The sequence below is a fragment of the Pelophylax lessonae genome (assembly GCF_965119305.1).
Source record: "Pelophylax lessonae genome assembly, chromosome: 3".
Taxonomy (NCBI): domain Eukaryota; kingdom Metazoa; phylum Chordata; class Amphibia; order Anura; family Ranidae; genus Pelophylax; species Pelophylax lessonae.
In genome coordinates this window covers 284,120,243-284,134,734 of record NC_138770.1, presented here as the reverse complement: position 1 = coordinate 284,134,734, position 14,492 = coordinate 284,120,243, and the positions used below count along the sequence as shown (strand labels likewise).

The 14,492-nt window shown below is 41.9% G+C and overlaps 1 protein-coding gene across 5 annotated transcripts in view; it reads left to right on the top strand.

Moving 5' to 3' along the window:
* The window catches only part of MCF2L2 (MCF.2 cell line derived transforming sequence-like 2), a 529,158-nt gene that overhangs the window by 145,150 nt on the left and 369,516 nt on the right, over window positions 1-14,492 (top strand). For all 5 annotated transcript variants that reach the window (XM_082251878.1, XM_082251880.1, XM_082251879.1 and 2 more), the window contains 3 exons: window positions 3,780-3,896; window positions 7,440-7,589; window positions 13,794-13,918. In XM_082251878.1, the coding sequence (XP_082108004.1) occupies window positions 3,780-3,896; window positions 7,440-7,589; window positions 13,794-13,918 (392 nt within the window). The remainder of the gene's footprint in view (window positions 1-3,779; window positions 3,897-7,439; window positions 7,590-13,793; window positions 13,919-14,492) is intronic.

Genomic DNA, 14,492 nt, shown 5'->3' with positions numbered 1-14,492 from the left:
AGACTCTACAGGTTCTTACTCGTGTGAAAAAACTATATTAATTCCCGCGCTGGTAGATCAACTAAAAAATGTTATATAAAATCAATGTGAATCAATAGATATATAAAGTGCATGAATACTGTGCTAAATTAGATATAAATATGCAGCAGCTGCAACACTAAGCAAATCTTAGAAAATGTATTAAAAACCAAAATTAAGCAGCGCTAGCATGAGTAAACTGTGCATAGCAATGTGGCATAAATATTATAAATTCATAAAAAAGTCCTTAAAACGTGATCCAAATAAAGTGCTCAGGTGCAGAAAATTATTCAAGGTGCTCCAAAGTGATAGGTGTCCCCTCTTGGTTCCCCACTCACCAAATTGCCAGAATTTTTGAGCCTTGGGTATAGATTGCACATAAGCCCTCTTGACCAGGATCTCAGAGATGATTTTTCATAAAACCTTGGATAAGGGTAGGGTAAAATCCGCCTCCGTATCCACCATTAAAATTAGAAAGGCCGTACATGGTGAAGTATGCTTGAACAGTTTATTGTGGTTAACAAGTCAAAAACATACTTACAAACATGTATTTAATATATCGCATATATCATAAGCCTCGTGTGAGACGCGCTTGGCGTGCGTTCCACGATGTGACCAGAAAGTGCCTGACCGTAAGTGACGTTACGTCTTGTCCGTAACCGGAAGTTGTGTCAACGTGTTTCGCCCTCCTCCAGGGCGTTTTCAAAGACGCCCTGGAGGAGGGTGAAACGCGTTGACGCAACTTCCGGTTACGGACGAGACGTAACGTCACTTCCGGTCAGGCACTTCCTGGTCACATCGTGGAACGCACGCCAAGCGCGGCTCACACGAGGCTTATGATATATGCGATATATTAAATACATGTTTGTAAGTATGTTTTTGACTTGTTAACCACAATAAACTGTTCAAGCATACTTAAACATGTACGGCCTTTCTATATTTTAATGGTGGATACGGAGGCTGATTTTACCCTACCCTTATCCAAGGTTTTATGAAAAATCATCTCTGAGATCCTGGTCAAGAGGGCTTATGAGCAATATATACCCAAGGCTCAAAAATTCTGGCAATTTGGTGAGTGGGGAACCAAGAGGAAACACCTATCACTTTGGAGCACCTTGAATAATTTTCTGCACCTGAGCACTTTATTTGGATCACGTTTTAAGGTTTTTTTTATGAATTTATAATATTTATGCCACATTGCTATGCACAGTTTACTCATGCTAGCGCTGCTTAATTTCGGTTTTTAATAATAGGTTCTTACTCGTGTAAATGCCCCCTTCATTGCCATGACCAAAGGAGTCACAAGGGCAAAGGGACTCATCTCGCTCTGCCTCACTTACTGAGGTCTTCATAGATGGATGGCTTGGTTAGGACGGTTTCTAGTTCTTTTTAGCCATCCCTAGTGGAAGATTACACCATAACGGCAGTTGGACTTTGCGTGTGGCTTGTACCCCACTCTGCACTACGCGCCTCACTAGAGATTCCATTTGCTGGATATCACCATCCCCTTTTCCAACTGCCTGAGCTTAATATGGCTCACACAGAGACTTGCCCTCTGGAACCTAAGTCCTGCATCCCCAGCTGGCTGCTTCCATGGAGTGGCTGACATGGCGGTGGATGTGGTGCCTAAAGGAGGATTCAGAGCTTCTGCTCTGAAGGCTGGACCTTGAAGGTGACCAATGAGGACTAAATCTGGAAGAAGAATGTTGATGTAATAACCTAATGAGGTCTTTATCAACTCTTGCCGTGTATTGTTAATCTGACCTAGAAGGACCTAAAACTAAAACAAAGTAGGGTAGAAAGGGAAGGGTTAAAAACTCGAAAAGGAGTGCCCAGGCAAGCAAGGAAAGGAAAGGGTTAAACACACCCTCTCATCCCTGCTACACAAGGGCTGGCCACAAGGAGGGGGGGGGGGGCAGTGATACATTCCTAGTGTGGAAACTATACAGACAGCCAACCTGCACAGGTGATAGAACCAGCAGGATCAGATACACACAGGCAGCACACAAGGGTGTTATTGCCGAGCATAGACCTGTGATGAATGCACACAGCATTTAGGGAAACTGCTGCAAGCTGCTCACAGAGAAATCCCAATATCAACAGTACTGGCCGCTGATTAAATTTCTCCACTGAAATGACACCACCGCCGCACCACAGCGCGCATTAGCTGAGTCCCTGGGCATGAGTAACCCAGGTACACCAGGCTGGAAGAGAGAGCAGCAGCTTAGAACCAAATGCGCTCCACCCGCCAAGGGCAGGAAGACACTAGAGCCAGTGAAGAAAAACAGTCAAACACACACAACTGCTGCCTTGGAATATTCAATATAAAGTATACATCACTGCACACGGAATCCCCCACGACCATGCCTGGAGCCAGAAGGTGCTGCTGCATGGGCCCAGGGCGTTTATGGCCACCTGCTAATAGCAAGGCTCTTAGGCCTTACTGCCGCTTTGCCTGCTAATGACCAAGCTTAAGCTCTTCATGGCATTGCATCCATCGCCCTTCTCCACCCCGCTAATTGCTGGGGATTGCTGGAGACTCCACATGGCACCGAATACATCGCCCTTCTCCACCCCGCTAATAGCTGGGGACTGCTGGAGACTCCACACGTCTTCCTGGGGGCAGCATGCCGAACAACCAGGCCTCGATCATGGAAACTAGATCCAAGGTAAGACTTCAACCATTCTGGTCCTTAGGAGGAGGACAAAAGACAAAAAAGGAACGCGGCCTCTGGCTCAGAGTACAAATTTATGGGAGTGGGGTCCTATGGGGGGGGGGGGGTGAAGGCTGGATTAAATCATACGTATACTGCCATGGAGTCTGTCAGGAAAGTGGTACTATGGCTGCATCAGATTCAAAAGTAATTTTCCACAGTTTGTAGACAATGAAACTAGAGGTAATAAAGACCAACTGTAAGTTTTGCGGCTCTGTATGCTGTATAGCAAGGCGGTATATTTGCCAGTGCTACCTTATTCCTACCTGTCACTGATTATAAAAGATAGCTTCACAGACAACAAGTTCCCTGCAACCAGTGGGGGGACAGTGGGGGAGCTGCATGACTAGTTCCCCATCGGGTCTGCTCTCTGCTTGTGATTAACAGCAGGCAGTGGGTCAATTTTATAGCCAATAGTAGGCTGTCTGTTGGTATGGATTGGCCCCCTGCCTACTGTCAATCACAAGGGGAGCAGACCTAATGGGGAACTAAGGCTCTGTTCACACCATGGCTTTCCGGATTGGGGTAAAATTGTGCAAACAAAATCGTGGGACGCCTGTCACCCAAAAGAAGTTCTGGAACTGACACTGTAGATTCCATACATTATTCTCTCCAGTCATCTTCCTAATCTGCTTGCAAAAGTTAGCCTTCCTTTTTTTAGTGAGCTGGAATCATTGATTTCAATGGGAAAAACCAGTGTGCAGTACAGGCAACAATAGCAAAGAGAGGTTTTTGAGACTTGTAATTTAGAGACAGAAGTATCATTTTCTCATTCTGATCATCATTGTCCTCTACTCATGATGCACTTGTTCATTTTAAGTTGGATTTCTGTTTTGAAGCATTGGTCTTTGTTTCTGGGAATGCAATGACATAAAAATGTATCCTGTATGTCCCAAGTTTGTCATCTGTAATTTTCTCTTGTCTAAAATATGTGTATCCAATTCATTGATAAGTTATCCTGACATGTGTCCATGTATTTGGTGTGTAACGCTGAATTTAAATGTAATAATTGCTAACAATGTGGTATTTAATGGTCTGCAATTACAGATTATTATGTTAAATTCTGTTTCGGATCTCCTTGGATACATTGACAAAGGCCAGTTAACTAATGAGTTGGGAGGCACTCTGGAATACAGCCATAGTCAATGGATACAGCACAGAACAGTGAGTAGCTGAAATACATAACCTGACTCTTATCAAGAGATTTAAAAGGCACTGTATTCCCTAAAAATATGATTTATTTTACAGATAGAAATGTAATTATTCACATTTTTTTTTTAGTAAATTGCAGAGATTTGACATGACTAATGCAGATTTTAGTTTTTGAACTTTTGATAATGGCATTGAGAACAGAGCAATAAATTATTATGGCCTTTATTATGCAATCAGTTCCAACCATTTACTGCTGCAATGTGGTCATCAGGGACAGATATGGATATATATACATAAGCCACCAGAGTGGCAGGCCTGCAAGAGTGGCACACAGCCATTAATACTTTTACATTTCTGTGAATAATGAAATGTTAGTTATAGCCACCTTAGTTTTCAGACCCATAAAAATGGAACAGTGGGTTTGTTTTCTCTTTGTAGTCTGTATTACTGGAAGTGTACTACTAGCAGTGTAGGGTGACAGTTTTCCTACCATTCTAGTCCTTAGTTTTAGTATCCTAGAAAACGTGCTAGTTTTGTGCTATGCAGTTCTTAGACTTTGTAGCAAATGGTGCTGTAGCAATCAAACTGATAATGCCATCCAACCACTTAAAAGAAGAACACACTGTATGTTTTCAGTGCACTTTTATCCTTCATTAGGCATGCATTATTTAAAGGGCGAGAAACCATCATCTATGTATATAATGTAAAACCATCACAACTGCACCGAAGAGATGACTTTCTAGCAGGTGGTTTGGTTTACATGTAATTAAGAATGGGATACACATGTGCAGAAACACCCAGGTTACACCCAGATTAAGAAGCTCACTATACCTATATGCTCATTAAAACTTTAATCCATTTTCCATTTGCATATTTTGCCCTATATGCTTTTCTTTACATGAGCTGTTCAATCAAACCAGAACAGCAGCAGTTAAAGCGGAACTTTACCCACAACAACTTGCAAAAAAAACGTTCTTTACCAAGGAACATCCCACATACTACAAACATTAGCATGTGCTGTAAATTGCCTCCAGCAGAGCTCATGTTCCTTTTTTGTTGAAGCCCAGAGCCCCTGAACAGCAGTAAATCATAAAGTGGGACTTAAAGCGGAGTTCCACCCAAAAGTGGAACTTCCGCTTTAGGTATTCTAACCCCCTGACATGCCACATTTGGCATGTCATTTTTTTGGGGGGGCGGAGCCCTGAACGGAAGTTCTCCTCTCCCCCTCCCTCCCTGCAATCTTCTGGGACATGTCAGAGGTCCCAGAAAATTGCCGGCCAATCAAGATGCGCAGCGCAACTCGCGCATGCGCAGTGGGTACCCGGCTGTGAAGCCGCAAACTGTCACAGCCGGGTGCCCACAGCAGTGATGCTGGCGCCGAGGGAGAGGATCGAGGCTTCGGGCGGCCGCATCGCTGGACCATTGGACAGGTGAGTGAAATGGCTGGAACTCCACTTTAAATCATTTTTTTAATGTTTTCAAAAAACAGTTACATTCCTGGAATGCCGGGATTGGTAACTGTCACATTTGCTTGTGTCCTCAACAAAACTGTCAAATCATTAAATGGCTGGTGTCATAACTGATCACATGGGCAGCACCATGGCAGTTGCAGATCAAACAGAAATAGCTTCCTTGGCTGTAAAGGAGGGTTTCATTCCGATTTTAGGGCAGTCAACAGATCGGCCTCTGCAAATTCAGCAGTGCCTAAAAATGCTTACAAATGTAGAGCAACTGAGCATGTGCAAAGCATGGTAAGACAGTGTATTACTGGATGTTATACAGTATAGCCAATTATTTTTAACGTTATACATAGCTATACCTGCAAAAGGGGCCAGCCTGAAGTGATCTAGAAGGACTTAATTTTCTGACTAAAGTTCTACTTTAATTTAAAAAGTTTTTCTGCAGTTATTTCTCTGTCCAAGCTTATTTACTGCTAGAATTTGTATGCCATCCAGCTTTTTAAACAGTGATACTGTTCAAAATGCAGTAACCCAAAGTAACCAGATTTCCTTTTTTTTTTGGTAGGTCCTGTTTTATGGGTTTTCATTTTTTGAACGTTATCATTGCTCTCTTGCACTGCTTTATTGATTAACAGTGTATACCATTGCTAGGGATTTTGTGCTTTGTTGACTTTATACACTGGTAGAGCAACTGGGTTAGAACTATTACTGAGCCAATGATGCAGGGGCATATCTGGGACTGTGATTCAAGAATGAATGCCCTCTTTCTTTGCAATAATAGCAAGGTCATAATTAGGGATAGACGGATTATCAGCAAGGCCGATATATCGAGGGCTTTCATGCACTTTCCCCGATATATATCGATATCGGCCTGGAACTGGCCGATATTGCTGATATTTTTGTGACGTCATTCTGCCTACTTAGGCCGCCTCTCTCGCCTTGGACAACCTCGTCTGGAGTCGGGACTAGACTTGCGGGAGTGTATCACAGCCATACACCCACCCACAGCAGCCTGGTGCCAGCCAGCCACCCACATCCACAGGCCCTATACCAGCCAGCCAGCTACAGGCCCTGTGCCAGCCAGCCAGACACCCATAGGCCCTGTACCACTCAGCCAAAGGCACTGTACCAGCCAGCTAGCCACCCACAGGCCTGTACCAGCCAGCCACCCACAGCCCCTGTGCTAGCCACCCACCCACCACAGGGTGCCAGCCAGCTATCCACCACAGAGTGCCAGACATTAAGCCACCCACAGACAGGGTGCCAGACATTAAGCCACCCACAGGCCCTGTACCAGCCAGCCACAGGCACTGTACCAGTCAGCCGCCCACAGGCCCTGTACCAGCCAGCCACCCACAGCCCCTGTGCCAGCCACCCACCCACCCACCACAGGGTGCCAGCCAGCCGCCCATGCACCACAGGGTGCCAGACAGCCAGCCAGCCACCCACCACAGGGTACCAGCAAGCCAGCCACCCACCACAGGGTGCCAGCCAGCCACCCACCACAGGGTACCAGCAAGCCAGCCATTAAGCATTAAACAAAAATTAACATGTTCAGTACCAGATTTGTGTCAAAAATTGTCTTTATTTTTCAAAACTTTAAATGTACAAAATATCGGCCGATACGCTGTGACCAAAATATCGGTATCAGCCCTGAAAAAACCATATCGGTCTATCCATAGTCATAATAATATATGATGATAATACATAGAAGGTAGAAAAGACTGCCGTGTTTACCATATTGTACTGTACTGAGCTATTTCTACAAGATAATTAAGAGATGCCTTGTGATTGTGAAGCCTTGATTAACATTTTACAATGACCAGGAGTCTAGATACATCACAGCCTTTATATAAACCACAGTGTTCACTTAAGCAGTGGATTCAGTGAGCCGTGAAGTAGTAAGCAATGACCTACACATAATGAATGAGGTTCTGTGAAAGTAAAATGCTGCATGAATGTAACAAGCTTGCCACTTCAATGGTATGAAGGGTTTACTGTAAAAATAAATGAAAGCAACATCTGTGTCCTTTCCAAGTAAACACAAGTATTTCTTATACCCAAACACTTTATGATCTATTTTTCCCCATAACAGGCTATTGAGAGCTTTGCTCAGGTTGTGAAGACTACAGCGCAGAGTTTACAGACATTTGGCACAAGCCTGGCAGAAACGGAACTCCCAAATGATGTCATCTGCACTGAGGAGCTACTCTTGTCACATACAGAGCGCCAGACCAAGCTGAAAGTAGGTGCTATATATACCTCATTGTACTATTTTAATAATATATTAAATACATACGAAAAATCTGATTCATCCTTTCATTTATGGCAACAAACATCTAAAAAAAACTCATGTAATAGAACACAGAGAACCTAAATGTTTTATTCTTCAAAAGGTTTATATTATTAAATCCAAATACTAGCCCCAACAGTTGGGTACTGTTACAACATGTGAATGGCCATTTATGCATTCACATTTACATGCCATCCAGGACAGCTTACCAGTTGTAAATGTTTGTTTAGACCAGAGGTCTCCAAAATTTTTAAACAAAGGGCCAGTTTACTGTCCTTCAGACTTTATAGGGGTGTGAGTAAAAAATGTCCCGAAACCAGCAGGAGTAAACCCTGCCCCATCTTTATTTTTACCAGGAGGAATAGGGCACCATTTTTAGTTTTAGCAGGAGGAGTAGTACCCCATGGTTGGTATCAATAGAAGGAATAGTGCCCCATCAACGGTGTCAGTGGGAGGAATAGTGCCCCGTCAATGGTTTCAGTAGGAGGAACATTTCCCCATCATTGGTCTTAGCAGGAAGAAAAGTGCCTCATGGTTGGTATCAATTGAAGGGATAGTGCCCCATCGATGGTATCAGTGGGAGGAAAAGTGCCACAATATTGGTGTCAGTTGGAGGAATAGTGCCACATCATTTGTTGTCAGTTGGAGGAATAGTGTCCCAACCCACGTGGAAGAAAAATAGATTTAAAAATATATTTTAAAAAAACATTCTTAATTTATTTTTCCCAAATATATTTGACATATATTTGAAATACTACAATTTTGGCCATATTCAATATATTTCTAAAAATGTTTTCCCTAAATATATTGGAAATATATTTTTCTTCCATATGGGAAGGGCCAGATAGAGACAAACAAAGGGCCACATCTGGCCCCGGGCCACAGTTTGGAAACCACTGGTTTAGACAATTCAACACAATTTACCAATATGTATGTATAAAGTCATCCTATCCTAAAATAATTATGCTTATATAATGTCTATATGTTAGGATGTGATGCCAGAATACAGTGTAACTGATGCTGTCTGTGAAAATCATACTCTTCCATAACAACACATACAGCTTAAAGGCATCTCCCAAACATGTAAATGGTATTTTTTTCCCATGTTTTCTATGAAGTTGCAAAAGAAGGGCCCTACTTTTTTTTGCATTGGCACGTGTCCCCCATGAAAGTGCCAAGCTCTCCAAGACTTTGACATCCCCTTTTCTATTAACCTTAAAAATTAATTTTTCAAGATTTGTCCGATAGACTTTAAAGTGGAGCCCCACACAAAAAGGGAAGCTCTGCGTCAAGCACACCTCCCCCCATCCCCTGCCACATTTGACATGTCATTTTTTGGGGGGGGGGGGGGGTTCCCTAGTTTTGGCAGGGATCCACTCCCACTTCTGTTGTAATGTGTTGTATTGTATTCTTTAGTTTCCGAGCATGCATGGTCTTAGTCCTTTGATTTTTTTTTTTGGATGAATACTGTTCTGATTAAACGAAAATCGTACGTTCTGGTATAGTACGAGAAAATTTTTCTTGTTTGTCCCTTCAGATAATTTTGCATGAACTGTCATGGTTGGCTCTCGAAAGATGTGTACCAATGATCAGATTATCGCACGATCGGTTTTGAAATTGGTATTTTTTGTCCAGTTTTCTGATCTTGTGTACTAGGCTTTAACGTCAGCAAACAAGAGTATGCATAGAAGCTCGCAGAGCTGGACACCTAGTGAACATGAGCCCTTAGGCAAAACAACACAAGCAATCATTAATAGTAATTGATTAGATTTATTCCATCAGGTTATCCCAAGGCGAACTCAATAGAAGCCACCTTCTATGTACTACACTGATAATAGACAACTGAAACAGCTGCATACAGTATGAAATAAATTAGTGTATAATATTGGATCATATCTGTACTATAGACCAGACATTTTGGGTGTACAGATAGCATAAAGGAATAATTTGCATCCCACTACCCACTATCCTAGTTTTGATATTTATGATGATAGTGAGACATAAATAAAGAACTCTCACTCCTAACCTGATGTTCCCCTTCCTTCACTCACTTGTTACTTTTTTAGACCAATCGCCATCCATTCATTTGTTTTTAAACTATACTAACAAACTGTTCACATTTACATAGTTAGTCAGGTTGAAAAAGACACAAGTCCATCTGACTCAACCAATAAAGAACAGTAAAGAAAACACAACCATACAGTCTCATTCCACACAATCCTATACTCAGAGTTGATCCAGAGGAAGGTGAGAAACCTCAGCAAAACATGATCCAATTTGCTACAGCAGGGGAAAAATTCCTTCCTGATCCCCCAAGAGGCAATCGGATAATCCCTGGATTAACTTTACCTATAAATATTAGTACCCAGTTATATTATGTGCACCTAGGAAAGAATACAGGCCTTATTTAAAGCAATCTACTGAGCTGGCTTGCACCACCTCTGGAGGGAGTCTATTCCACATTTTCACAGCTCTTACTGTCAAGAAACCTTTCCGTATTTGGAGACAAAATCTCTTTTCCTCTTGACGTAAAGAGTGCCCCCTTGTCCTCTGTGATGACCCTAAAGTGAATAACTCAACACCAAGTTCACTATATGAACCCCTTATGTATTTATACATGTTGATCATATCCCCCCTTAATCTCCTCTTCTCAAGAGAGAATAAATTCAGCTCCTCTAATCTTTCCTCATTGCTGAGCCCCTCCATGCCTCTTATCAGTTGGGTTGCCATTCTCTGCACTTTCTCCAGTTCCCTGATATCCTTTTGGAGAACTGGTGCTCAAAACTGAACTGCATATTCTAGATGAGGTCTTACTAATGATTTATACAGAGACGAAATGATATCTCTCTCTCTCTGGAATCCATGCCTCTGTTATTACAAGAGAGGACTTTTCTTGCTTTGGAAACCCAGTTCTTCTCCCTCTAGTATGTATGATGCATGCATTTCTTAGCCCCCAAGTGCATAACTTTACATTTATCAACATTAAACCTCGTTTGCCACACAGTTGCCCAATGAAACAGTGCATTGAGGTCGGCTTGTAAGTTGGAGACATCCTGTAAGGAAGTTATTCCACTGCATAGCTTGGTGTCATCTGCAAAGACTGAAATTGTACTTTTAATCCCAGACCCTATATCATTTATAAAGATATAAGAAAGTAGGTGTACACCACTGATAACCTTAAACCATTCAGAGCAAGAATCATTAACCAATACTCTCGGAATTCTATATTTTAGCCAGTTTGCTATCCATTTACAAACTGATCCTTCCAAGCCTGTAGACTTTCTTGTTTATTATTGATAACTGCATTCTCATATCAAAATAAAAAATATATATAAAAAAAGAAACTCACTGATTTCTGATTTACTGGCTCAAGCCAATTCCCATGCTCTGGTCTTCAATGATTTTTCTTTTTCTAACTTTCTTCTTTGCCCTTCCTTTTCTTTTCAGATTCCCACTTTCCCCCTTTTTTCTTTTTCCTTTCTTTCTTTTCCCGTCTTCAACCCTCCCCTCCCCCCTCCTCCCCCTCCCTCCTTTCCTTCCTTTTTTCCCTCCTCCCTTCCCTCCCCTCCCCCCTCCTCCCTCCTCCCCCTCCCTCCTTTTTTCCCTCTCCCCTCCCCCTCCCCCCCTTTTTCCCTTCCTTCCCAACTGTCTTCCTAATCCTCCTTTTTTCCTCCCTCCCCTGGGTTGTTTTCCCTTCCCTTTGTGTTTTCCTCTTCTTGGTTTCCCCTCCCCTCTTTCCCTCCCCCCTTCCTTCTCCCTTCCCTTCCTCTCCTCCCCTCCTTTCTTATCCCTCCCCTTCATCTCCTTCCCCCTATCCTTCCCTTCTCTGCTTCTTCTTTTCTCCCCTTCTTTTTTCTCATTTGAATTCCAGCTATGGGCATTTATTTGGGTTAATAGAAAAAAATCCCATTGCTACTTTATCATTATCAGTGTCTCCCATGTTTGCCGGTGAGAGTGTTTGGTGGCTGACCAATCTGAATGGTCAGTGATTCTTACCACCTCTAGGTGAGCCCAAATTCTTACCCACATATTTATGTATAACAAACATTATATTTATGTAATCCGTCTGTTGCCTATGCCATAGACAATACTCACCTTGTTATATTTTGTTGTTGTCATTACTAAAGCCCCGTACACACCTACCGATCGTCGGCCGACCGATCGGCCGTCTTTTGTCCCCGGGCTGTCCTGTCCGCTGAAAAGTGCAAAAGACTGCACACGAATTTTGTCCGCCGACTGCAGAAGTGATGTCATGTGATGGTTAACTTTCCCTGTGTTTTTTTCTTTTCTGAGCATGCCCAGTCTTGCAAATCTGCTGTCTGTCGGCCGAAATCTGTACTGACTGGCGAACAATCGGCCGTTCTGGTGTCGGCATACAAAAATTTTAATGCTTGCACGACAGATTCTGTTCGGCCGAAAGTGCGCTGTCGGAAGCATCATACTAACAAGCCGAAAATCGGCCGATCGGTCGTCGGCCGAATCTTTTCGGCCGACAATCTGCACGTGTGTACGGGCCTTTAGAGTGCACTAGAGTTCTTCTTCCTGAATAAGCGGTCAATCCGTGAAACATGTAGAGGAATTCACGCTTGAATTCCATACTGCACACTCTGTTTTTGACCAGCCAACTGCTGTCTTTAGAATTATGTATCATCGAACCTTTGTCCTTTTAAATTACTATGTTTCTTTGTTTTGAATAAAAGTTTTGATAAAAATACTTTTAATGTGATGAATCTTACATGAAATGGTACTGTAAAAGTCCCCCTTTTTTTCCCAGGGACTGCTGTTGTGGGGAACCAGCCCCTTTTCCCCCCATTTCCCCGGATATACTAATAGTAAAACCTTGGATTGCGAGCATAATTCGTTCCAGAAACATGCTTGTAATCCAAAGCACTCGTATATCAAAGCAAATTTCCCCATAAGAAATAATAGAAACACAGATGATTCGTTCCACAACCATTTATTCATAAATCCTTCAGTTTATAGTCCATATAAAATGATTATAGCAAAGTGATAGGTTGTGTCACCATAAAATGTCCATCCACAAATGGCAGCCTTCACAAGGGGATTAAAAGCAAAATCCAGCAGGAGCTACAGAGTATAAGAGAAGAGAGGCACCTTTAAGTGTAACAATATGGTTACATTTAGTGAAGGTACAACATTTAGTAACTCACATGGTTGATGATTAAAACAGGCACATCTAAGTATGCAGGCACCTGGGGTAAAGTTGTCTTACATAGACCGCCTTCCGTACCACTGGTTCTCACTGCTGTCAGTCTGCAAACGTGACCGGGAAAACTACCCTGCAGTAGAGAGATCTGACACTCGTGGAGTGCAGCTTGAAAGGGATGGTGTTGATGTCGGTGCGGAGCATGGTCTATGTGGACAGCTTTACCCCGGATGCCTGCATACTTAGATGTGCCTGTTTTAATCATCAACCAAGTGAGTTGCTAAATGTTGAACCTTCATTAAATGTAACCATATTGCTACACTTAGAGGCGCCTCTCTTCCCTTTTATACTCAGTTATGATGTGACACTAGTCGTTTATCAAGACATCGCTCGTTTATCAAATCAAAATTTATAAAGAAAAATGTGCTCATCTTGCAAAACACTTGCAGACAAAGTTACTCGCAATCCAAGGTTTTACTGTAGTTTATTGTAACAATTAATACAGTGCTTCAACGGCTAAGCAGGAAAACATTTTATTATAACACTATATTCAATAAAAAAAAGCTCTAATTCTTACTTTTTGCCAATCAGACTTCACTCTTCTTTAGTCAGACAAGTTCATAGTGGAACTTATTTGATTGTTATGTTTTAGTGCATACAGAAGTTAGCACTCTTAATGCATAAGATCAAGAATGTCGTATGTGTACCATGTTCACTTTTATGGCTGTGTACTTCTTTTATGGATCTGTACTTCTGCTTGTAAACATAAGACCAAGATTATTTTTCCAGATTCAGCATGTATATGAAAAAGAGATATTTTAATCTCATAAGAGACAGATTTCCCGGCTCAGTTTTTTTCCTAAATTCCTCCTCATGAATATTGCAAATGTGCTATCACCGAAACTAAATTTTCCATGGTGCCCGGTAAAGAGACAATGTATAAACCAAATAAGTAACCTCTTTGTAACAACATGATATTTATCTTTCAGGATGATTTAAAGCTAGCTGTGCAACAAGGTGGGACTCTGCTAACATGTATAAAGGAGCCAGTGTCCAAAGACCCAAGCTGCAAGCTTACACCGGATGAGCTAGAGAACATGGCTACTGTTGAAAGGTTTGTATAAGGCACATAAGTCTGGTTTCTGAGCCTTTCTCAGTTTAATACTAGGATGACAAGATGCTTTGTGAGATCCAGGAAAAGTTTTAGCGGATAAACATTCAGAGAGTAAGATAAAGTTTGCTGCATAAGCAAATGGTGCTGAAAGTAATAAACAGCCAACAAACTTGAACTACAAATTGGTGCATATCAAAAGCAATTAGTTACCTTGAATATGTTATGTTGAAGGTATTTATACTTTAAAGAATCTAGTAGCAGTTTCTACCTACGCTAACTCTGTTACCACTAAAAATAAATAGTAGGAAGACTCACTATGTTATATAGTTAGTCTGGTTAAAAAAAGACACTAGTTCAACCGATAAAAAGGGAAAAAAAAAAAAAAGTACAATCCTATACCCACATGTGATCCAGAGGAAGGCAAAAAAAAAACCCAGCAAAGCATGATCCAATTTGTTCCAGCAGAGGAAGAAATTATTTCCTAATCTGACCAGAGGCAACGGATATTCCCTGGATCAACACCCCCTATAAATGTTAGTATCCAGTTAAATTATGTACATTTAGGAAAGGATCC